The 24,413-nt window shown below is 35.1% G+C and overlaps 4 protein-coding genes and 1 long non-coding RNA gene across 11 annotated transcripts in view; 3 read left to right on the forward strand and 2 right to left on the reverse strand.

The window, feature by feature from the left end:
• Positions 1-37: 37 nt before the first annotated feature.
• On the forward strand, positions 38-7,974 carry LOC123874161 (putative elongator complex protein 1). Its single transcript, XM_045919378.1, has 8 exons — positions 38-475; positions 852-1,074; positions 1,509-3,948; positions 4,316-4,482; positions 4,835-5,054; positions 5,825-6,029; positions 6,414-6,564; positions 7,833-7,974. Exons 1-8 carry the CDS (start codon positions 134-136, stop codon positions 7,898-7,900), a joined length of 3,816 nt encoding a protein of 1,271 aa, XP_045775334.1. The 5' UTR covers positions 38-133; the 3' UTR covers positions 7,901-7,974.
• A 269-nt stretch (positions 7,975-8,243) lies between these two features.
• LOC123874164 lies at positions 8,244-10,922 on the forward strand. The gene is made up of 3 exons (XR_006797845.1): positions 8,244-8,254; positions 9,313-9,322; positions 10,815-10,922. It is a non-coding gene; the product is annotated as an uncharacterized LOC123874164 (long non-coding RNA).
• LOC123874163 (leucine-rich repeat protein 1) lies at positions 8,283-10,269 on the reverse strand. 2 transcript variants are annotated; one of them, XM_045919381.1, is made up of 4 exons: positions 9,544-10,269; positions 9,367-9,458; positions 9,094-9,248; positions 8,283-8,744 (listed from the first exon to the last, which is right to left on the reverse strand). In XM_045919381.1, exons 1-4 carry the CDS (start codon positions 10,112-10,114, stop codon positions 8,321-8,323), a joined length of 1,242 nt encoding a protein of 413 aa, XP_045775337.1. In that variant the 5' UTR covers positions 10,115-10,269; the 3' UTR covers positions 8,283-8,320. The 2 variants fall into 2 exon arrangements, with proteins under 2 accessions (XP_045775337.1, XP_045775338.1); XM_045919382.1 differs by having other exon boundaries at positions 9,094-9,239; positions 9,544-10,268.
• Positions 10,923-11,201: 279 nt separating the features above from the next.
• Positions 11,202-17,388, forward strand: LOC123874201 (G kinase-anchoring protein 1-like). 6 transcript variants are annotated; one of them, XM_045919441.1, is made up of 7 exons: positions 11,202-11,342; positions 11,551-11,726; positions 11,823-11,945; positions 12,652-12,838; positions 13,236-13,541; positions 14,193-14,332; positions 16,827-17,388. In XM_045919441.1, the coding sequence occupies exons 2-7, from the start codon at positions 11,568-11,570 to the stop codon at positions 16,905-16,907; spliced, it is 996 nt and encodes a 331-aa protein (XP_045775397.1). In that variant the 5' UTR covers positions 11,202-11,342; positions 11,551-11,567; the 3' UTR covers positions 16,908-17,388. The 6 variants fall into 6 exon arrangements, with proteins under 6 accessions (XP_045775397.1, XP_045775402.1, XP_045775403.1 ...); XM_045919446.1 differs by having other exon boundaries at positions 17,022-17,388; XM_045919447.1 differs by lacking the exon at positions 16,827-17,388 and adding an exon at positions 16,477-16,784.
• Positions 17,389-19,398: 2,010 nt separating this feature from the next.
• LOC123874200 (A disintegrin and metalloproteinase with thrombospondin motifs 7) overlaps positions 19,399-24,413 on the reverse strand; it is a 101,579-nt gene continuing 96,564 nt past the window's right edge. Inside the window, exons 16-20 of the mRNA XM_045919440.1 lie at positions 23,744-23,859; positions 23,543-23,657; positions 23,089-23,260; positions 21,919-22,052; positions 19,399-21,378 (exon numbers count right to left, since the gene is read on the reverse strand). Coding sequence (XP_045775396.1) covers positions 21,244-21,378; positions 21,919-22,052; positions 23,089-23,260; positions 23,543-23,657; positions 23,744-23,859 — 672 coding nt within the window. The 3' untranslated portion in view covers positions 19,399-21,243. The remainder of the gene's footprint in view (positions 21,379-21,918; positions 22,053-23,088; positions 23,261-23,542; positions 23,658-23,743; positions 23,860-24,413) is intronic.

Below are 24,413 nucleotides of genomic sequence, written 5' to 3' on the forward strand. Positions count from 1 at the left end.
CCGTAAAATAAATTAAAAAAAAAAATACTTTGTAATTGGAAAACGCACGGGAAAACGTCAGGAAATTTTTCGGTTTTAAACTACCTACTCCTAGGTCTTTGTAGGAAATAAAAAATAATAAGCATTGCTAAAAATGAAGAATTTAAGTTTGTGGGATATTTGTACAAAGAAATATTCAATAGAATCGGGAGATAATTTTTGTGCTTGTTACGGTCACAATGAGGAATCTGCAACCGGTGAACTTTTTGTGTGTTCATATAACCTAGTAGTAAGCAAATTTGATAATAGTGGTGAAATCAAGTGGACAAAGGATATCTCTGATTGTGTATCCAGAGAAAATGCACCTGTAAACATAACCTATTTGGGTTTGACCAACTGTTTGAGCGTTGGTCTCGCAAACGGTGAATTAATATCAATTGACGACTTTGAAGACACCTGCTGTGACTTGGTGGGAACATGTGAAAATGGATTGTTGGTTCGTACCTTTAAAATATGATGTATACTTTACGAATGTTCATAAAATAATGTGTTAGCAAACTTTTCAAATTCTAAACCATTTTACACAGAGCTAAAGCAATTCTTAATCACATTTAGGTAGGTCTTATAGCACAGGGAAAATCCAAAAACCATGAATTTGTGGTTACATCAAAATAAAATTTAAATGTGTTCAACTGTTCATGAAAAAATTTATTTACTAAATCACATTAACTTAAAGTGTTTTACATAAAAGTGTTTGGTACATATACACATATCTTGTACTACCAATTGGAACCCTTTGTGCCCGAGTCTGACTCGCACTTCATCAGTTTTGAAATATTCTGTTTTATTGTATTTATTCAATTTGTTTTTAGGCAATGGAATGGAGTCCAGATCAAGAGTTATTGGTTTTGGTTACTAAGGACTTAAATGTAATATTAATGTCATGCACATATGACCCTTTGATTGAGTCTAATTTATTAAGCAATGAGTTTGGTGAAAAACAGTTTATTACTGTTGGTTGGGGTAAAAAAGAAACTCAATTCCATGGCTCAGAGGGGAAAAAAGCTGCAAAAATAACAGCTGAAATAGTTGCTGGTAAGTAAGTAATAGTTTCGAGTGTTTCTTTGTACTATCACAATCCCACAAAAACTAATGCCTTATAATGAGGCAGCTTTTCCAGTTCCAGCGTTTCCAGTATAATGTAGGGGTAGCTGTGGCCCAAGTTTAGTGTTTCTAAGTGTCTGTACCTGAAGAGTCCATTAATAAGGTCCAGATAGCACATCTGGACCCTATTACTAAGTCTCTGCTGTCTGTCTATTTGTCAGCTGGCTGTATCTAATAAACTGTATCAGGTAGAGTTAAAATTTTCACAGAATGTGAAATAACAATAAATAATAACATAATGACCATAATGAGAATTAATTAAAAGTGTTATTTCTTGTAGAATGGTGAAGCCTTAGTGTGCAGGTCCAACTCGCACTTGACCGATTTTATTATTATCTAATATCTATTTTTGTATTTTTTTGTAGACAAAAATGGTGAATCAAACAGCAAAATAGTGATTACCTGGAGAGGGGATGGTAGTTTGTTTGCTGTTGGTTTTACATCTGATGGCATTAGAAGGTTTAAAATTTTCGATAGAGAAGGAAATTTGCAGTATACAAGTGAAAAGCAACCAGGTCTCGAAGCCAACCTGTCATGGAGACCCAGTGGAAACATAATTGCAACAACACAGAAATTAACTGACAAGTATATTGTTGCATTCTTTGAAAAAAATGGCCTCAAACATGGAGAGTTCACAATACCTGTGGAACTAACGACTGTTGTTGAAGATTTGTTCTGGAGTTCTGATTCAGATATATTAGCTTTATTATGCAAAGATACTGCTACAAACACCCAGAAAGTTCTACTATTTACAAGTAGTAACTATCACTGGTACCTAAAGCAAACTCTGTACTTTAGTAAACAACAAGCTGTAGGGAAAATTATGTGGGATAATGATTTTAATGTGGCTAACAATAAAAAAATGCATATAGTATTAAAAAATGGAGAACATTATGCCTATACTTGGATATGGAATATAGATCATAGTAAAGGTAAAAGTGATTGTGACGATGCAGCTGTAACTGTTATAGATGGGAAGAAATTATTAATTTCAACCTTTAGATATACATCTGTTCCTCCCCCAATGGCTAATGTAGAGGTTGAATTAGACAGTGATATTGAATCGGTTCATTTTGCACCAGAAAATGATTCAGTCTTGAACTCAAATTCATTTGTAGTAAAAACTGATAAAAAATTAGTTTTTCTGGAGCAATCTGTTAGAAATCCTTTAAGGTATGAAATATCTGAAACAATACCTATTGATAATGTAAGCTTTCCATTCCACTGTTATAATTGGTACTGGTTAGACAGCAAAACATTATTATGCACTTCAGTAGACAATGATAGTTCTTATCAATTAATTCAGTACAAAATATCAGATGGCAAAATAGTTAAAGAAAGTACACATCCTCTACCATCAGCTGTAACAAGGATACAGTGCCATCCTTCAATAAAATCTGCTGTATTTTTACAGTTGAGTGATGGAGAAATCTTAGAGTACAGTTCTGATGGTAAAATTATTCCCCAAGTATTTTCATTTCCTGAGCCATGCCCCCAATTTTGCGTTCTGAGTGTAGATAGTGATGTCTATTTCTTAGGGCTTTCGTGCAAAGGATGTCTATATATGAACGATAAAAAGATTATTAATAATGTCAGTTCTATATTTATTCATAGTAGTTTTCTGCTGCTGACAACATTAAAACATGTGCTTCTTTGCACTGAACTAACAAGAGCAGGCTTAAGCTGCATTGAAATGTATGAGAAAACTGAAACATCAGATGTTTATAAGAGGAAAATCGAACGAGGTGCTAAATTAGTTGTGACTGTTCCAAAAACAACCCGAACTGTGTTTCAAATGCCAAGAGGAAATCTAGAAACTATTGAACCTAGACCCTTATCACTTAAAATTATTGGAGAATATCTCGATCATTGTAAATATTATGATGCTTTTGATTTAATGAGAAAGCAAAGAATAAATCTTAATTTGATTTACGATCACAATCCTAAACTGTTCACAGAGAGTATAGGTATGTTCTTTGATGCTATACAGAATAATTCGTGGCTAAACCTTTTCTTGGCTGATCTTGAAAATATTGATGTCACACAGGCTATGTATACAAGTAGCTACCCTGGGAGAAAAAATGTTACTGATAAAGTACATGGAAAGATACAATATGTATGTGATATCGTTATTGCACATATAAATCAAGCAGATGACTATGCTTATAGAATATTACCACTTTTGACAGCTTTTGTGAAGAAAAATGATTTAGAAAAGGCATTGGCTGTTATAAACAGTCTGAAAAAGGAAGAGTTAAGTGAAAATAATGTACCAGTTACTTCAGATGAAGCACTGAAATATTTGTTATACATGGTCAATGTGGATCAACTTTTTGATGTTGCATTAGGAATGTATGACTTTGACCTTGTGCTACTGGTTGCTAATAAATCACAGAAGGATCCCAAAGAATATGTTGCCATGTTAAACGAGTTGAATGAAATGGATGAAAACTATAAGAGGTTTACTATAAATAAACACTTGAAGAGATTTGAAAAAGCTGTACAGTGTCTTGCAAAATGTGGACCAAGCAGACATGGCGAGCTTAAAACCTTTGTCAAGTATCACAGTCTTTACAGAGAAGCTTTAGCACTCTTCTCTGTTGATGAGGACATATACAAACAAATGTCGGACGATTTCGGACTTTACTTAAAACTAAAGAAGCAATTTATTGAAGCTGGTATAATTTATGAGAGATCAAAGAGTTACGAGAAAGCAATTGAATGTTACAGAGATGCCTTGGAGTGGGAACTAGTATTAAAGCTAGCTCAGAATAAACCTAAGGAAGAGTTCAAAGAAATTTGTTGGTGAGAATTGCATTAATATTTCTATCATCGTCATCATAATCAACCCATCGCCGGCCCACTACTGAACACAGATCTCTCAGAATGAGAAGGGTTTAGACCATAGTCTGCCACACTGGCCAATTAGTGTGGATTGGCAGACTTCGCACATCTTTGAGAATATTATGGAGAATTCTCAGGCATGCAATTTTCTCCACGATGTTTTCCTAAAGCAAGTGATTTTTAATTGCTTAAAATGCATATTACTCCAAAGAGTTAGAGGCGCATGCCCAAGATTGAACCCCCAACCTCCTGAATAGAAGGAGTATGTCTTAGCTACAAGCTAACAAGAAACTTCAATGTTATATACTTATGAAAACTTTATTTTTAGGGATCTTGCCAACTCTCTAAAAGAAGAAAAACGATACAAAGAAGCGTTAACGATTTTGGAACAACTTAATGAAGATCATGAAGATATAATAAATTTTGCTATTGAATGTGCTCAGTTTAAAACAGCACTGCGATTTTGTACTAAGTTTAACAAGCAGCAATTAATAGGTATGACTAATTAATAAGTTAAAATCCTAATGATAAATTACGAAATTTCTCTAGGTAGGTACTGATTGTTAAAATAAAATGAGGCCATTTTCAAATCCAAAAAAATTGACTTAATTGTTTTTAGAAAGATGTTAGAAATGGATGTTATTTTGGCAGTTTCCAGAAGTGCTGATTACGAAAATGGTGTACTTTTTTTGGAAATCCAAAACACAGATAATGTAGACATTGGATTTTTATTAAAAAAAATTATGGCGCTCATAATTTTTGCGATTTTTCTTGGCGCCGATTTTGATCAAATCCAGACAAACATATTATTTCCTTATATGCAACTTTATTTTCACTTGTTTTATAGAAAAGAGCCTACTACCCTCTTTATTGGATGAATATACAAATACAAAGGAATTAATAGAAACAAACAGGACAAACTTCAATAAATATAAGGATCGTCTGCAAGTGGTAAACGAAATGAAAAGGAATAAACCTGCTGACCATTATGATACATTCTATGCTAATAAGGACAGTGATTTATACTCTGATGCAGGCAGTACTATAGCGTCTTCATCTGGGTCTGGGTAAGTCTAGTTTTAAGGTTCTGTACCTTAAAATAAAAAAGGAAACCTTATAGGATCACTTCATAGTGTGTCTCTGTCTGTCAAGAAACCTATAGGGTACTTCCCGTTGACCTAGAATCATAAAAGGCAGGTCGCCTGGTCTTGTAGCACAAGTTAAGGGAAAAATCCGAAAACCGTGAATTTGTGGTTCCATCACAAAAAAATTAAAGATTTGTTTTTTCGAAATAATTAGTTTACTAAATCACAACAAGGTGGCGCTGTACGGCATTAACTTGCAAAAACTCGATGAGTAAGTGAATTGTGGCATAGTGTAAGAAATATGTATAGCGAGCCAATGTATTTGCGGAAAAGCCAGCATCACCGTCGTAAGACCTGAGACTAATTATTTAGTTGAATATGTAATTACTCTAAACTAATATTATAAATGCGAAAGTGTATCTATCTTACTTTTTACTGCTGAACCGTTTAACCGATTTTGACGAAAGGTATAGGTAACTTGGATCCAAGAAACAGTACGACTTTGTATGCCAGAAAATCAAAAAGATCTCCTTAGGTTTTAAAAAAGTTGAATCCACACAAAGTTGCAGGGATCGTCTAGTATACCTAATAATAATAATTGCAAATGATATGGGAATTGGGGTGATAATTTCTAAATTCATTATGACCAAAGTTACTTTTTTTTTTAATTGATGACATTTTTGATTTTTCTTGGGATTCTTAGGTACTATTTGGGGAAATAAATTATAAATTAGTATTATTTTACTTCACAGACGATCGTATCGTTCAAGTAAAAACAGAAGGAAACACGAACGCAAAGTTGCATCCCTAAAAGAGGGCTCACAATATGAAGACACTGCCCTCGTCATGGTGCTACACACATTGGTCACATCAACGTTTGAATTGAGGTTGCCTGTCAAGGAAATCAACATTGTGCTATCTTGCCTCAGTAAAGACTTGGAAGCTTTAACACTTCAGGTTTGTATCAAACATTTAATTATTTTCATTTAATGACAAGTGACAGTTTTTGCGAAACAAGTCCAATCTAAATACAAGGCGTATGATTGCACATTGTACAAGAACAGATCTCACCCAGGCTTGGGTATTTAATCTTGTTTGACCTACACTATCTTAATCTCTAGTAACGTGCACAAGCTGCCCTATTGCAAGTACAGAATGGTGTACTTGTTTCGCGCGCACTATAGTACCTACTTGGCAGCCATGCTCTTATTACGCACAACAGACAGAAACGTTTTAGTGCAGAAACCAGCCCAGTGAGAAGAGACCTATTTCATATCATATTTTCGGGTTTTTTGATAATTTGTATTGAGAAATTTACGTTATAAACTTTTATCATTTTAGTCAAGCCTAGAAAAAACATTGAAGGAGATGAAAGATAGTCTTAAAGAAATATGGAGTGACAAATTCACCTTGGAAGCGACAAATGCTGCAATTGCAGCGGCGAATGTTCCAGAAGGAAGTACAGTGATCCCTCAAGGAATGGCCACTCTTGGTTAGTGCTACATGAACAACAGAGATTTGCAAAAATAAGTTTCGACCAATTATTTTTAACCCCCAACCCAAAAAGGGGTTATAAGTTTGACGTGTGTATCTGTTGGTGGCATCGTAGCTCCTCAACTACTGAACTGATTTTAATTTAGTTTTTTTGTTTGAAAGGTGGCTTGATCGATAGTGTGCTTAGCTATAATCCAAGAAAATCGGTTCAGTCGTAAGAAAGTAGTGTATGAGAATATCGAATCTTAACGTTAAAAATAATAGCTTTTGCTCGCGATACATATATGTAATTTATATTGTTAATATTTCCGGACAAAGTAGCTTATAAATCTCGCCTCTATGATATTAGTAACGACGACGACAACATGAAAAGATTACAGACAGACACTTTTACATTTATATTAGTATGGATTAATAATTAGCAGTAAAACAGACCCTGGCGTAAGTTAGGACAAATGTTAGGAAGAAGTCTTCCTGCTAATTTGGTCCTGACTTACACAGAAGAATGTTAGAAAGATGTTAAAACAAGACAGATATCAGACATAACTTTGTCTCGTTTCAAAGTATAGTTAAGTTGAAATACACTATTAGTATTAAATAATCCAATTCTGGTTAGTTCACTAATACAGGAATCAAACCCTGTATAGTGTATTTGTTTCCAGCGACTATGTCCAGAGTTTTAAAAAAAAAAAAGAATATTAGCCATTTTTAATCATGACTAACATTCCCCTTTCCCCTCCAACTAAACATTAAGCTTGTGCTAGGAGTGGGTACGACAATAGTGCAACGGGTGGGCTTTGAACCGCCGACCTTTCGGATTTCAGTCCGCTCCTATAACCGTTGAGCTATTGAGGCTATTAAGAGGGCTCTCTCCGTCACTCGTTTCATACAATCGTAGTTCCAATTTCATTTGAATATTAAGCAACCAAAGTCCATGAAATTTTGCAGACATATTCTAGAAACTAATATCTATGCCTGTGGTTTTCCAGATTTTTGTTAAAATATTCAGTTTCAAAGTTACGCGGTCTTAAAAAATTTCATACAAATCTTTGAGCCCCTGTAATTTTAAAACTAGATATTTTTAGAGAAATCTTAAACACCACAGACACAGACATTAGTTTCCAGAATATATCTGCAAAATTTCATGGACTTTGGTTGCTTAGTATTCAAATGAAATTGGAACTACGATTGTATGAAAAGAGTGACGGAGAGAGCCCTGTTAAAGAGATGCCTGTCAGATGGTCCTAAACATTTTATTATTTCCAGATGCACATCTAAGGATAGCTCCAGTTATGCAAGATCTGCAATGGAAGCTAGAGGGACTTAACTTATAATTTAGGTTGCTGTTTATGTATTGCACATGCATAGTTTTAATATATATTTTTTCAATATAAAATATAAATGTTACTTATCTTTGGTTTTTATTACTTGCGTAGCTTCCATAAACTGTGTGTACTGCATTCATATACTTATGTAATTCAAAATTCCTTTCATAAGCTGCTGCCATCCATTTGACAGATTAGAGACTGCTTAACCTCCATGATTTCATTCCCTCTAAGTTACAATAAAGTATAAGATAATATTGTTGCACTGTGCTATATTTACTGTATTTGTTTTGCTAAAAATAGAAGAGCCAAGAGCAAACTGCCAACTCATATGGCGGATGTGCAAGGCTAGTTTGAATAAAGGTAGAAGACATTCAATACAAATAAATTTATCAAAAAAAGAATTTATTATTATTCATTATTTGAGAATTACTTCATAAAGCATTTTGGAGAACAAAAGAAACATTCAATGCCAACAGATGAATTCTTATTAAAAAAATTAAAAATTACATGTCTACTTATACTAAAGTCTTTGAGATCAAATTGCTTAATAATGTAATATTTATCATTCAACACTGGTTTGCCACAAACACACATATTGGAATTATCTAAAAACTCTACTAAAGTTTTTGGTATAATGTTGGGCGCATAGAAAAACTTGTGCTTTAAAACAGTTTTAGCTGCAATATGAACTAAACTGTTAATGTAAAACTCCCAAGGCGTAAAGTCAGTCAATATTGGTCCTTTTGTTTCAGACGTAAAATTATTGGTTGAGATATCTATATGATCTAAACCACAGTGCATCAAACTGCATGGTAAAGTCTGCAAATTGTTTTTAGACACTGATAGATACCTGTGAATGAGAAAAAATATATTATATTACACAATAAGAGATAGCGTACACCAGGAGGGACGGATTGGGCTGCATTGCAATAAAAGACATCAGCTATAATATATTTTATAATAGAAGAAACTGCATATAAGCTTCACCTATACTTGTAGCAGGCATATACAATCACTATTTAGCTGAGGGAAACAAGTTTTTCCTTCTTTCTAATTGTTTAAATTGAGATATTGAGGCTTGACAGTTCTCAGTTGATATCCACATGTAGTTCAAATGGCTAAGAAATCATTTACAGAACTCTTGAACTAAGCAAGGATGGCTCAGCTAGTAGCCAATAAATACATTAATTGATTCTTACCTCAAAGTACTGATGCGACCCAAAGTAGTGGGTAATTTATTAAGACTATTGTTATCAACTTTTAATGTAACTAAGTTTTGCAGTTTCCAAATATCTTTTGGCAAATTTCCTAATTTGTTCCCACTGAGATCTAAAAGCTTCAGCTTCTTTGATACCTACAAATACAACAGCATTCATCAGAATTATGATAAATTAATAATTAAGTACTCATTTTACCAGATTATTTTATGTGATTAAAATTAATTAAACTATTGGTATTGATATATTACTAACCTGAAGTCCAAAAAGCCACCGCCAATCAGGGTTTTTACTAAGACCAAGAGAATTATTCGATAAATACAGTTCACTTAAACTTGGTAATCTGCCTGCAAATAGGAACACTCTATTGTAATATAATCATTAAATTTTTGTATACAAAGTCCATAAATAAATTTTATTTTTTATACATACCAAATTCAGGGGGTATCTTTTCTATTTCATTATTACTTAAATCCAAGATACTGAGATGATTCAGAAGTAAAATATCCCGCCGAAAATTGCACAGCTTGAGTCCAACAATATAAAGAGACTTCAGTGTACGTGGGAGCCCTTTAGCTGGAAACTCCGATCGATCGTTGATTGTTAACTTAGTAGGTGCAATATCTTTAGCTGTTACCCCAATAGAAGATAAGTTGGCTAGTTTTAAGTCTTTCGAATCACCGGTAATGCAAGATTTAAGTAACCTCATAAAACTTTTTAGTTGTATAACTTCACTTTTAATACATAAATCGTGAGGAGGTTCATCGAATCTTAACGTAACTTTACCTTCATTCAAACATTTCACAAATACTTGTTTCATACATTTCACTTTATACTTTGTACCATTTTTGTTATTAGAAGAGAAAAGCAGTATAAAATATTCATATTCGTTCTTCGGTTCTTTACCTAAAGCTACTGTAGATCTCAAATATTTGCCATTAGATCTAATGTTCAAACTACTGTGCACTCTATTAATAACTTCAACTTGGCACTGTAGTTTCATTATTAAACTTTGTCTGATACCTACTGTTCAGTCCTCTGCTCAACATGTGCTCAAGCCTCAACTGCTATCACAAGTTTGTGTTTATCACATAGAGATAATGGTAATCATTTATCCACCAGACGAGAAGAAAAAAAAAACATTTATCCAAGGTTTACCGCGTTCACAGGAAACGTTTTTTAAAAGTTACACCACAGACGCAGACCCATAGAATACATTTACTTGCGCAGACCAGTAATCTGCTCTTCGCTGCATAGGTTTTTTAAATTTATTTTACAGCCCTGGGGCCTGGATACGCTGCATAGTTTTCTACTAGTGTCAAAGAGTAAATTATGTAACCACTACCACAGATCACTACGTGCTAGTATGTGAACGTCAAAGGCACAAAGGATCGTCCAGTAACCAGTTATTGGTCTGTGGGTTCGTCATGGGGGATAGATGCTCTCTTCACACTATTACTACTCTCTATCACAGCTCTTTGTACGGTACCTGTATTGGAGTAACTATACCCAAAGGTCTACACTCCACGGGTTCAATAGGGTTCATACCATTGAGCATTGAACTCTACTAAAATGAAAAATCAGCGCATATTGTTATTCCTTGTTCCTTGGTTTTACTCGGATTATTACTGATTTAGGCTCAAAAGAGCTAGAACCCAGAACTATAAAACCAGTTTAAAAAAAATCGGATTACTTAATAGCAGCTTAACCTCTCGTCTGTGTTGGCATGGATCCTTGCGGGCGGCTTGTCTGTGTTGTCATGGATCCATGCCATCCATGTCTATACTACCTTGCCTTCTCTTATTGGATTTTAAGCTTTATTGGTCTTGAAATAGAGTTTAAAGTCTAATATTATAATATAGACAGATAAATAACGAACAATAAACAGTCATTCATTTCGTTCAAAGTACCAAGCGTTGCTTGGTATGTCAATTTGAATTTCACTTCCCGCGCGCAGGTGACGTCATTTCACACAGACAACGGAGATTTATTTTTAATACCTATAACAGACGAGAGGTTAATAGATACTTCTGTCGGGTGTTTGGTCTGTTTACACTTGCTTTTTTTGTGGTCGAAGGTTTTTGGCATGTTTTTATATGTTATTATTCTGTGGTTTTACTGGTCTGTTCTGTGTGACGACTGTACGTTCGCGATTTTTAATATTCCAAAAAAAAATCATTTTCTAAACAAATAAGGTATTTAAATAGAATAACAGAACAGAAAGTGAAAAGGTAAATACTATTAATTATTTAATAACTGAATATTGAATTCAGGCAAAACTAAAACACCGAATTAAAAAGTAAGCGTTTTCATGTCGTTTTTATTTTATACGCGATTTTTTTTCAATGAATTGTAGTAGATAATGTTACACCTAAATATCTTGAATACTGACCTACGTAAACGCTTTTAGAACTAATTAATTATATTTTTGTATTACAGTTCACTGTTATCCGAAAATGGCTGCTCTCGTTGTTCAATCTCGTTTCGCCGGCCTCAAGATCGAGGACGAAGATCATTCAGGTAGCGACAATCAGAAATCCAAGAAGAATAAGGCGAATCCTTCCAAGAAGTTGGATTCCGCTAAGAAAACCAAAACTTCTAACAACAAGCCCCAGGTAGTATAAAAAGTGCCTATAGTTTTGAATTGTAGGGTAATTTGAGAATTAATGCAGATAACATGTTTTCATTGTACTTGCTTGTCCTTGCTCCAGCCTGTGCCAGCATCGAAAAAACGTAAGCAGAAGCCTGTGGAGGCCACTTCTGAGCAATGGGAAATGTGGAAACAAAAAGATGAAGAAATTGTAGATGGCAATTTTGAAACTCAATTGCAAGAGGTTTGATTATAAATTGTTACTTTTTGATTAAAAAATAAAAAAATGTTTGACCAACTATTCCATAAAACTGTGATTATGCAAAACTAGATGATGCTCGCGACTATTGTCTGTGTGGATTAAGGTTTTTAAAAATCCTGTGGGAACTCTTTGATTTTTCGAAATAAAAAATCATGTTAGTGCATGATTCGTTGTGATTGAATTGAAGGACAAACCCATGAACCAAAAACTAACAAACAAACACATTTTCGCATTTATAATAGGGGTAGTCATAAAAATTTTCTTCTATAGTAAGATACTATATAAAAATTTGTAGTTTATATCTAACTAGATAATGCTGACTCCTTTGTCATGTGAATTTAAGTTTTTGAAATATCTCAACTCTCCGGAGCTTTGATTGTCCGTAGAAAAAAGAAGTTAACTCTTCAGTTCTTTAACTATATCCATGCAAAAATCCTGATGCATTTCTCCACCAACAAGAAACAAACAAACCAATACACTTTTTCATTTATGGCTAGTGATAGTTTAAAACTTCCAGTACCTACTCAGCATTATCAAAATTTAATTTTTCATTGAATATTGGTATTGGTATATGAATAAATAAATAAAACATACATTGTCATGTTAGTGTACTGCATAAGTTACACTAGAGTCTCTAGTTTCATGATGAACACAAAAAATCTGATGTACAAATATTAGTGTATTGCAGGCAATACTTTTGTCTAAACTGGATTTTGAAGAGAAAAAAGATGTTTACAAGGCAATGAAAAAGGAAGCAGAGTCTGAAAAGAAGTTGGAAGAACAGTCTCGCTCTGGGAACAAGAAACAAAAGAAAAAAAATGTCATGAGTCTGGAACAGTTCAATGATATGGTCACACATGGTGATGAGCCTAACTGTAAGTCTGTATACAACTGTGACATTACATTTATTATTTTTTTAATAAAAGATAGATGCTACCCATAACTGCAAGGATCTCTAGTTTTTTAGTTTTTACTAGCATTTGCCAGTGAAAACTCTTTGATTTTAAATAAAAATTATGAGATAAAAGTAGGCTATGTCTCTAGGATGCAAGCTATCTGTACCAAATTACATCAAAACCAGTTGGAGATGGGCCATAGAAAGGTAGACACACAGACACAGTTTTGCATTTGTAATAGTAGTATGGATTTTTAGATATGAAGTCTAGCGTTCAATCTATACATTTTCAACATCAAAACCTTATAAGTTAAACCATGTTCAAAATTTTATTCTTCGTTCTTTTTTTTTTTGTTTAATAATATAATTTATTTTAGTTATGAATGTAACATCTGAAACGGGTCCTGAAGAAGAACCAAAACAACCTGACAAAGATACAAAATTTTTTGACAGAATACAGGCAGAAACCAAGAATGAACTTTTAAAAGACAAAATTACAGCCAGAGTGTTGAACCAGACACTACCAGATGAGGTTCTCACAAGGCTACAGTTCACAGAAGCCCTGGAGAAGAAGGACAAAGAAATCTCAGCTTTAAAACAGCAGATCACAAGCTTGAAAGAGGAGCTTTTTACAGTAAAGTCAAGGAATAAAAAACTTTGTAACATACTTGGACAAGGCGAAAGTAAGTTGACCAAAAACATTGATTTTGTAATAAATAACCTGTTCTGTAATATTTTAATTAGGGTTGCTGATAAAATGAATTATGATTCGAGAAAATGATTCAAAATTATGTTATGTTTCTGTCACACAATTTAGTACATATATGATTTTACTCTGTTTGATTCACCTAGGCATGTTCACAACACTACACAATGATGATGTTTCAACAAACATGATTTCACTAAACACAATTTGAGTCAGTTTTTATATCTAGTTGTACTGAACCATCTAATCCAAGTGGTAGCAGTATTAAAGTCTAGACTACTCTTGCAAAATGTGATAGTTTAATATAGTATCATATTTTTAATACATGTGAAAAAGTCAAACTGCTTCAGTTGATCTTTCATGTGGTTCATGTAAAGCAGTTTAACTTTTCTGGAGGGCACTGCAAGTACCTACTCCATGCAGTTTCAATCACATTTATCCTGACCCAATGTAACCTAATCCAATCCATCACAATTTGATCCAGTTTTATATGATAATTATAATAAAATTTGAACCTGTCTGGCTTAACTGACCCAACCCGGTTTATATATGAGTAATGTTGGATCTATCTAATATTGGATTGATCTAAGATTGGCGTATTGAAAAATATTTTATCATCACATTACAGTGAAAGACAAGGCAGAAATTTTGGTAGAAGTAGAGCGTCTCCGCGGCGTACAGTCGGAGCTGACGGCGGAGCTGGCCTCGCTGCACACCGACCTTGAGAAGGAGAGGTCCAGAAACGCAGACCCGCGCACTAAAGACAAGGTAACATCATGAAGGACAAGATGAAGATCTTGATAGCAGTGGTTCGTCCCCGCAGCGTGGCGTCAAAGCTGACCTCGCTGCACACCAACCTCGAGGAGAGGTCCAAGAACGCAGACCCGCGCACTAAAGACAAGGTAACATCATGAAGGACAAGATGAAGATCTTGATAGCAGTGGTTCGTCTCCGCGGCGTTGCGCCAAAGTTGACCTCGCTGCGCACCGACCTCGAGAAGGAGAGGTCCAGACACACAGACCCGCGCACTAAAGACAAGGTAACATCACCATGAAGGACAAGATGAAGATCTTGATAGCAGTGGTTCGTCCCCGCAGCGTGGCGTCAAAGCTGACCTCGCTGCACACCAACCTCGAGGAGAGGTCCAAGAACGCGGACCCGCGCACTAAAGACAAGGTAACATCACCATGAAGGACAAGATGAAGATCTTGATAGCAGTGGTTCGTCCCCGCAGCGTGGCGTCAAAGCTGACCTCGCTGCACACCAACATCGAGGAGAGGTCCAAGAACGCAGACCCGCGCACTAAAGACAAGGTAACATCACCATGAAGGACAAGATGAAGATCTTGATAGCAGTGGTTCGTCCCCGCAGCGTGGCGTCAAAGCTGACCTCGCTGCACACCAACCTCGAGGAGAGGTCCAAGAACGCAGACCCGCGCACTAAAGACAAGGTAACATCACCATGAAGGACAAGATGAAGATCTTGATAGCAGTGGTTCGTCCCTGCAGCGTGGCGTCAAAGCTGACCTCGCTGCACACCAACCTCGAGGAGAGGTCCAAGAACGCAGACTAGCGCACTAAAGACAAGGTAACATCATGAAGGACAAGATGAAGATCTTGATAGCAGTGGTTCGTCTCCGCGGCGTGGCGCCAAAGTTGACCTCGCTGCACACCAACCTCGAGCAGAGGTCCAAGAACGCAGACCCGCGCACTAAAGACAAGGTAAATATCACCATGACGAACAAAATGTAGATCATGATAGCAGTGGATCGTCTCTGCGACGTGGACTTGAAGCTAACAGGAGCTGGCCTCATTCCATACCGACCTCGGAAGTAGGTTCTAAGAACGCGTATTCGCGAACTTAAGATGCGGTAATATTACAGAAAAAGAAAATAAGGCGATCTTGGTAGAAGTGAGCATGCAGTTGAAGCTGACAGCAAAGCTAGCTATGCGTCACGCTGACCTCAAGATGGGGCTCAAGAACTAAAGACAAGGTAACATTACAGAGAAAGGCGGAGATCTTTATAGAAGTGGGTCGTCTCCAGGCCTGCAGTTGGAGCTGACGGCGGAGCTCGTCTTGCTGCACACAGATCTGGACAGGGAGAGGTCTAAGGCAAGGTGACTTTTCATCGTTCCATTCATTGTCATGTGGAACCCTGATATAACATGGTGGCTTCAAGCTTTTTGTTTGTGGAATTGTAGCGCTAACTTATGACCAATCTCAATGTGATTTATTTTTCTGGTTTACCTGAGATGATTATGGGGTGCTGAACCTGCCTGTTTATTCTTTTCTTCTCACAATATTCTGTGTGAAAAGGGTTAATTTTGACTGTTATTTTTATTTAGACCTCCTGTCAGTTTCGTCTAGTTGTTGAACAACCTAATTATCACCATTTGATTAGATATATGTAAGTAAAGACGAAAAAAGATTAAAATTGGTTAATTTAGATCATTGCCTCAATTTTTAATTTTACTTGTTTGCTTTATACTTGTTTTAAATACATGCTCTATTCCCTGACTTGTGAATTTTTGTTTGTATTGATTTTATGGATTTCACGATCACTTAGCAAATATCATTTAATCATAAATCCTTAGGATACGGTTAATTTACATTTAACTAGCTTTTACTGACTGTTTAGAAGCTTTCAACGTTCACATTATTACAACTTACGACACTGTCATTTAGACTGATTTTAAACAGTGCCAGGTCAAATGCAGATGTTCTCAGCCATTTTTTACCTACAAATTTTCAAACCTACAATGTTTAGTTAGTTTGAAAATGGGTAATCAAAGTTGGTACAGAGAATTTCAAAATGTCAGCTAGGTATGCAGCAAAAGGGGATTTCGTCTGGTTTTAATGCCTTTGCCGCGTCGGCGTCATGTTTTGGACCAGTAATGTCCTTTTGGTTTCAGCGTTAACAAGAGAACTTTATGGCCCCCAGTAGGAACAACCTCAAACATTCTAGACCCTCTAAGCACTCCAAGACGCAGGACCCCCTTTGTTGTGTGATCATGCCAATGAAATTCCAGACCCCTGCAAATTAGACACTACAGTGATCATTCAGTTTTGGCTAAACTTTAAACTAGTTGTGCATAAGCAAGGTCGTATCCTAAATATTTTTAAGAATAAGTGATGTTTTTTATGTCAATCAAAAGTGAAGGTAAAATCCCCTTATACATAAAAAGAGGTTTTATATTTTTAGTTTTGTGCTAAGTTTTAATTTATGTATTTTTTGTTTCTTACTTTGTCCATGATATTTCAGAGATATGGCACTAAAAAGAAAAGTATACGTTTTGATGTATCGTCCGAGGCCACCGTGTCGAAGGACTCTGGAACATCTTAGCTGTCAAAATATGTATCGTATTACTTTAAATCAGAAATAAATAACTGGAAACTTATCTGATTATATTGTTTAAATATATAATTTTTTATAAAGTAGTTATTTTCTAACTTTCAGAAGAAAAAAGCGGCAAATGGAGAAAGAGACAAATAATCACCATTGCACTTTTATCCGTCTTAAACTTAGATGTTTTATGGTACTACATAGTAGCTCTTTAAGAAAAGTAAAACTTTATTTTAAATGGTCAATTTTTATATTGGAAAATGACTACATATTTATATTATGTATTTGTGTCCTACCTATAGTATTATATCATGAATAGAATATATGCCACAAAATGTTTTGTAAATGCACAATTAGATAATTTAAAATAAAATTAATTATATTGAGAACTAGCTGTGCCCGCGACTTCGTTCGCGTGGAATAGTGACTTTTCGGGCAGCATATACTCTGTACGTTAAAAATGTTCGCCGTGATTCTTTAAATTGACATAACTTTTTTATTTATGAACCGATTGACATGAAATAAACACTAAATGTTAAGTGAAGCTTACTACAATATATTAGTGAAAACCGTATCTAAATCGAATAAGCCGTTTCTGATATTAGCGTGCACAAACACACAAAAAAAAATTACAATTTCGGGTTCGGCATCGATATAATAACAACCCCTGCTACTTTTTTTTATATTTCTATTGTACAGACACCACTTTTCTACAATTTTATTATATGTATAGATCAGTTCTGCGCTAGTGACTTTTTGATATATTTATTTAATTAAACCCAACAACACATACTATTTTTATCTACGGCAAAAATGTACGATTTTTACCTGATATACTCAGACCCGGGCGCGTTTGGAACCCTCGTAGCTTTAGTTTTAAGTTTACGTAATTAATTATCTTATAAATCTAACAATTCTGACCATCAAAACAAGTACAATAGTACCTACTTTTAATAAATGATTTTGACTTTGATTTACCCATACCACAAGATTCATTATATTATAATGAATTACTCTTGTTGTAATGAGTTAACTTATTTTCTAAATAAAGAACTTATATTCAGAAAATAAGTTTCTATAGGACTTAACAATTTTTATGTATACCCATAATTAAGAACGGATGGGGTAAAATTAAATAAATGGCAGCGGGAAATGCCCTATAGGTTTTTTTGACAGACACAACAGACAAAGTGATCCTATAAGGATACCATTTTTCCTTTTGAGGTACGAAACCATAAAAATTAAAAAAAAGAGTATTTTATGAAACATTTTGTGGCAAATGAATATAATATTATGTGCATATAGATTTTTAAAACTTATTCTGATGTTCAAAGATTTTGTAACAAAATTCAAAATTATTAGTATAGTGAATAAAATAATTTTCCGCATATGATTGTGGGAATTTCTGTTGAAAGAATTAGTTATTTCTGTTACGTTGAAATCGAAGTTGGATGTTAGCTAACATTAGACAAACATTCCTTAAAGTTTTGAAAGTTTAATGTTCATGGACACAAATTTTGAGATCTCTATATTTCCTCTGTGATTGTTACATGCTATTTGTTCAATGTGTCACAAACTTTAAGTTAAGAGAAATTAAGAATAAAATCTTAAGTACTATATGCGTGTTTGTACTTACTACCTCCGAATAATTTTATCATTTTAACGATGAACGATCTTCGTAATCATTCATTGAAATAGCACTATACAAGCACTATACATAGTATGAAATTAAACATTAGGTATCTACTTATAAGTGCGATAGTTAATACAGCGAAATTCGAAAAATTAGTGCTGATCCTGCTAATGCGAATATAATATTTCATATTATCTTTCCAATGAATAGGGTGAGTATTGAATCCTGGATGTAACTTTTCAAGTTAACGCTGACTGTGCGTGTAAATCTGGTATTTAGTTCCTACCCATGGAATTATCAAATGACGACACGAAATTACGGACGAGAAAGGGAAGGCAAAACCCGTTCCCTTTCTCGTTACTAATAATTTCAGATCTATGCATAGTTGACGTTATCTTGAAAAGTTACACTTAAGCCCTACGGCAAAGCTTAGTTTAGTATGGATGGGAAAGGGACTTAATTTAAATGGCAGATTTACGCACAGTTTACTTGAAAAGTTACACTAGTCTTTTTAGTTCCTCTACCTTCCAACAGCCTTCGTAGACCGAATCCTCATATTTGAGTCTTTAGCCTATTATAGATGATCTTTGTGTGTTAGGGCCAAAACACACGGTATTTTTAGCAATTACATACCTAAAGACTGCATCGCGACTTTTAGCTACTTGTTGTGTTTGAACGTGATTACAAAAAGAAAGATACTCTAAAGCAATTGGCGTTCAAACGTTATGTACGGAATGAAACGTTTGCAGCGTCCAAAAATCGTCAATTGCTGATGCTAAATATATTCAAGTACTATAGGCCTTATACAAGCGAATGCCTCATAATACTGGAGGATGGAGTAAAAAAAAACAAAAACAATTTAAAACAATGCACTTTTTATTGGCCATCTCTAAATTAAATACACAATTGTAATTACAGTTCTAATGCCTGTGATATATTTTAAATATGTAAAATAAATTAAACCAGTGTATAAAATTATTACGTATTGTAGCTAGAGGTTAGTTCCAAACACTTTGAAAATTAAAATTGTGTATCAATCGATCGACGAATATGTTTCCTGACGAATCTTAGAACCGAAACATCAGTTAACTCATGTACAAGATTACACCTAAATAATTAGTTAGGTATAAAGATAAATAAAAATACTACGCTATTATAGTAATTATGCTTATCACTTGAAATATGTAAAGGACACAAACAACACTGTTAATAATAAATATCGGCATTTGTTCCAATAATTGTAGGCAATTGATAAATTCACTATTTTTATACACGTAATTATTTATTGACATGGAGTAAAATGCACGCACTCGGTAAATGCCTTGCAGCTATGATGATTTCGTGTTTTCCCCACATACACCTGATTTTTGTGATATCACATCTTTAATTTTTGCATAGCTTTACAATCTACTCACAACTTGACTTAGCAAGATTTTAAATTAAAGAAGGTTTATATCTATTATGATTAAAATATGAACAATATCTTTACATATTATGTTTTAAATTTTAGTTGACATTTAAAAACAATATTAATTATGTAAATTAATAAATATAAATGCATTTAAAATGTAATAAAAATACAACCCAAAAGACAAAGTAATAATAATTATTATTTATTAACAATTGGTTTTTCTTAGTGGTAAGAATTTGCAATGCTTAGTAGTCCGGATTAGAAACGCTAGGTAAACCGATCGAAGCTTTTTATGAATACGACAGTATAAAAAAATACGGCTGACTAGCTATTCTTACAGATTTTATTATTTCGATAGTTACAAAAAATACACTTTTATTCCTACGACAATCATACAAACATTCATTTGTATAAAAATATGAATTTATTTTATTAGTAAATCTTAAAAATACTTATTATACAAGTGTCATATTGGCAGTAACCGCGATTATGGCAACGTGAATTTGAATTCTAAAATATTTTTGGTCCAAATTTCATAGTATCTAGTATCTACTAACATTTTCACGTTTGTCTGTATGAGAGAATACATACACCACTTTAATACTGTTACAGATTTATGTATTTATTAGTCGTTTAAACTAAGCGAAGACTATATTAAACTATATTTTACTTAAATAATATGGCAGTAAGTGGTAATTGCAGAGTTTTGTTCAATGTACTTATCCTGCGAGATTCGCACGTCTCCACAAAGTGATCGTATTCGAGGGCTTACTAAGTGAATATGCCTATTCGATGGGCTTCTTTCATATTGCGAGATAAAATATTTTTATAATCACCCATTCGTTACATTCAATTCAACCGTAAAGTTTATTACACTTTTTTCGTGCATATCAGACATCACCTCTTAAATATTTTCGCTGAACTTCCCTTTCGTAAAGGCTACCGTTCACTAGGCTCGGAGCCGCGTCGAAACAAAGCGCAATTATTCGCTACCTATATGTTTTAAATGTAGAACTGCGTTTTTACTCGATTCAGCGCACCTCAGGTGGACGTCAGTTGAGTAATCGCTCATAAATATGCATTCCAGCAATAGATAATAATAAGTGCATACACTAGATATGCATGGAAATGATCGTTGTACTTTTGAGGTGACAGGTCAAACTTGTCTGCTGATACTGTCTCATTTTCTTCATTCCTTTCAGGTTATAGGTCTAGTCATATCTATGTATCGGAGTTTGTTTTTCTTCAATTATTTTCATTACCATGGGTTCCATATTTCATGCAAGCCGTGTTCAACAGGCTGGTACGTCGGGACACCGAATCGCGCTCACGGGCTTTATCGCCAAATCACATTCTGCATCATTTACGACGTTATTTGATATTTTATTCACGCAGTGGACGTTCCGTTGTTTAGTCGCTTCTTCGCCCTGTTGACAATAGAAATCTTATGTATTTTTCTACACCTTTAATATTACTAAAAAGCTGCTATTGCATATAAAGTAGTTTTTGAGTTATCGCTAAAACAATATGGGAATTTTCAAAATTGATGAAACTTAAAAAGAGAAATGCTACGTACGCTTTTTGTTTAGTTTTTAAATTGATCCTAGGTACGTAGCAAATTGTTTTAGAAACATCACTTCTTATAAATTATTTACTGTTTTTTTGGCGATAACTCACAAACTCCTTTTGCAGTTAGCCGGTTTTTTGAAAAAGGAAATTTAATTTTAAGAAATTTTAAGAATACTTATTATTAAATGAAAGGTAGGTATGTACACAGAGAAAATCAACTGCCCCTAAACTAGGTATAAGACCTGTGCCTTAGGCGACAGTGTTCTCCTTTAATACTAATTGTTGATTCATGTTACACAAAGATGACATCCGCAGTTATGGTAGGGAACAATAATGAAGTGAAGAAGTAGGATGGTAGATCGGATGATGAAGTAAGGTCAATAATCAGGTAGGCGTACCGGCATGTGGCAGGGTGCGCAGGGCTGCCAGGGCCCCACCCACCAGTGCGTGCAGGCGGGCTGGCGGCACAGCTGCAGCAGCGCCTCGTGCCGCGGCGGCTCCATGTGGTAGCACTGCGACAGCTCCACCACACCTGACGACCAATACCACCATTACATTTTTATCCGACTTCAAAAGGGAGGAAGTTCTCAATTCGTATCTTTTTTTTCTGAAGTAAAACTTTAGGGAGGCTATGAGAGTAAGGGTTCTTCTACAATATTTGCGGTGTGACGTCGAATTCCAAGCGATTCCAATGAAAAGACTCATGATGCGTTGTCTCAGAATTATTTAATGGGACGTCGCGCCGCTAGTATTGTGAAAGCACTCTAACTTAGCTTAGATCTTTTTTTCAGATAAAATCAACGTTCGGCGTAATTTCTTATTTCTGTCGAAAAAAAATTCAGTAGCAGCCCGAAGATGGGAATTGTAGGCGGTGGTACTCCTCTGTGTCTCGAGGAGCGTGAAGTAGTGATCCTTCGCTCGATCGGACTATAGGAGAGAGTTAATGTGCACCTGTGTTTGCCGACACACTAATTGTGTCCTATAATATCTAGTCTCCATTTAGACTAGCTGCCGTGGCCAAAATCCGGCTAGAACATTATTATTAAGATAGTTAACCGAGCGACGTGTGGCCTAGTTGTGACAACGAATATCATTGATTTCAGTTTGTTAAGCAATGTTAAATCAAGTCAGAAACTGAAGGAGTGACCGACTCTTGAGGTCTTTTCGTTTCCTCCGTACCTCCTCGGAAAGCACGTTACTCTCTCTCACAGGAAACTCCTTCCAGTATATTAATAGTGGAAAGGGGTCACGATGGACTTCGTCTGTGTTGATGTTAGCTGGCGGGCGTGCTCTGCTTTTTTGGAGTGTTTTTTTTTTTTGTTAAAACTGACTGGAAAGTGGAAAGCGCTCTAAAGGGGTGCCGTGCGTATGTCAGCGAGCGCCGGCACAGACGGGGTCCATACTTGAATAGTTTAACTAACTTGTTACAAATAACTACAAACTTGACATTGGCTAATCTTTGTAAAGCCAGACGAGAGAGAAAAAAAAATGGGTCACGATCTTCAGTAATACGATGCAGAGAGAGAGACAGAGATAGAGAAACCAGAGCTAGAAGTAGATTCGCTTACGCTGGTGATCGTCGACGCAGGTGTAGTGGCGATGCATGCGGCCGTGGCCGCAGGTGGCGGAGCAGGCGGACCAGTCGGACAGGCGGTAGGCGTAGCGCTTGCCGCGGGGCTGGTCCACCGTGTACTGGTACACCACGCCCGGGTTGCGGTGCTTGCCGCGGAAGATACGTTGCTGCAAACGGCAAAATCTAGTTAAATCCACATTTGAATCGGCAGCTTCGCGCTGCTTTATAATTTCATACTTTTACGAATTATTATTTGTGTCGCGCAACTAAGATCGTCCTAAGCTGTCCAAATGGAGGGCAAGTCATCCTCCCCCACCCTGTCATCACAGAATATTCTCCAATTCTCTTTTTATTATTCTCCAATCATACTTCATCATACGACACCACTTAGGTCTTTTTCTGACTTAACATAGTTTTCTAAAATACTAAATTAATATTAGTAAACTCACATAAACTTTAATATCCTCCGCGAGGGGTCCGGAAATTCGAACTTTTTCCCAATCGCGATCTCTCTCGTAGATCGCTTGGGTTCCCGCTACGAAATATTCCGTCAGTGTAGCATTTCTGAAATTTATATAATAACATTTTTCATAAAAATTATACCTTTACTTGTAACAGTTTTAATAAGGAGGTATTAAAATATCGCATACCGTGCTCCATTCAAATATATTTTTCTCGATTTCGCGCTGCCAATAGAAATATAATTTCCGGGGCTGACCTTTTCTTGAATCCTTACATTCCTCGAACCAGCGGGTATCACGGCAACCTATGAAAACATGGTTCATTAACAATATAAATTAAAGCGATCAAAAAATATCATTGTTATTATCATTTGCCAAATTTATTAGTCTGCGTTTCTTGGCGGTTTGCCCGATTTGCATCACAAACGTAGATATTTCATCCGCCTAACACAGATTTCAACTTCGATTTAAAACTTTTATGAGCTAATTATTAAATATGTTTTGAATGTATTTTATTAATAACCGCAAATAATAATTTTGAAGTATTTATACCTAAAACTGAATATTAATGGCACATTACGAGATCTCGATGCATGCTGATAAAGTCATCCGCATTTATATACCACTATATAACACAAACATTCGATTATTCGATTTAACACAAATTCATTTTTCGATTTTAACACAAAAACAACATTTTTCGATTATAACACAAATTCGATTTTCGCTTAAACTATGGAAAATTAATAGATGCATATGGCTTGGATAGGTTGTGATCTGCAACCAGCACCTACTACTAAGTCTAAGCAAAGTTAAAGTAAGTTTTTATAGGTCTTAGAGTTAGTGATCTTTTTACTCT

This window comes from Maniola jurtina, chromosome 18, assembly GCF_905333055.1.
Source record: "Maniola jurtina chromosome 18, ilManJurt1.1, whole genome shotgun sequence".
In the NCBI taxonomy this organism is placed as follows: domain Eukaryota; kingdom Metazoa; phylum Arthropoda; class Insecta; order Lepidoptera; family Nymphalidae; genus Maniola; species Maniola jurtina.

What these genes read in the sequence shown, in the direction of transcription:
- LOC123874161 (XM_045919378.1), top strand. Translation starts at nt 134, where the DNA reads ATGAAGAATTTAAGTTTGTGGGATATTTGTACAAAGAAATATTCAATA. An exon ending in CATGTGAAAATGGATTGTTG is followed by an intron (nt 476 to 851) that starts GTTCGTACCTTT and finishes ATTTGTTTTTAG; the next exon opens with GCAATGGAATGGAGTCCAGA. An exon ending in GCGTCTTCATCTGGGTCTGG is followed by an intron (nt 5,055 to 5,824) that starts GTAAGTCTAGTT and finishes TTTACTTCACAG; the next exon opens with ACGATCGTATCGTTCAAGTA.
- LOC123874163 (XM_045919381.1), bottom strand. Translation starts at nt 10,114, where the DNA reads ATGAAACTACAGTGCCAAGTTGAAGTTATTAATAGAGTGCACAGTAGT. An exon ending in AAAGATACCCCCTGAATTTG is followed by an intron (nt 9,459 to 9,543) that starts GTATGTATAAAA and finishes TCCTATTTGCAG; the next exon opens with GCAGATTACCAAGTTTAAGT. An exon ending in GGTCGCATCAGTACTTTGAG is followed by an intron (nt 8,745 to 9,093) that starts GTAAGAATCAAT and finishes TCTCATTCACAG; the next exon opens with GTATCTATCAGTGTCTAAAA.
- LOC123874201 (XM_045919441.1), top strand. Translation starts at nt 11,568, where the DNA reads ATGGCTGCTCTCGTTGTTCAATCTCGTTTCGCCGGCCTCAAGATCGAG. An exon ending in CTTCTAACAACAAGCCCCAG is followed by an intron (nt 11,727 to 11,822) that starts GTAGTATAAAAA and finishes TCCTTGCTCCAG; the next exon opens with CCTGTGCCAGCATCGAAAAA. An exon ending in ACATGGTGATGAGCCTAACT is followed by an intron (nt 12,839 to 13,235) that starts GTAAGTCTGTAT and finishes AATTTATTTTAG; the next exon opens with TTATGAATGTAACATCTGAA.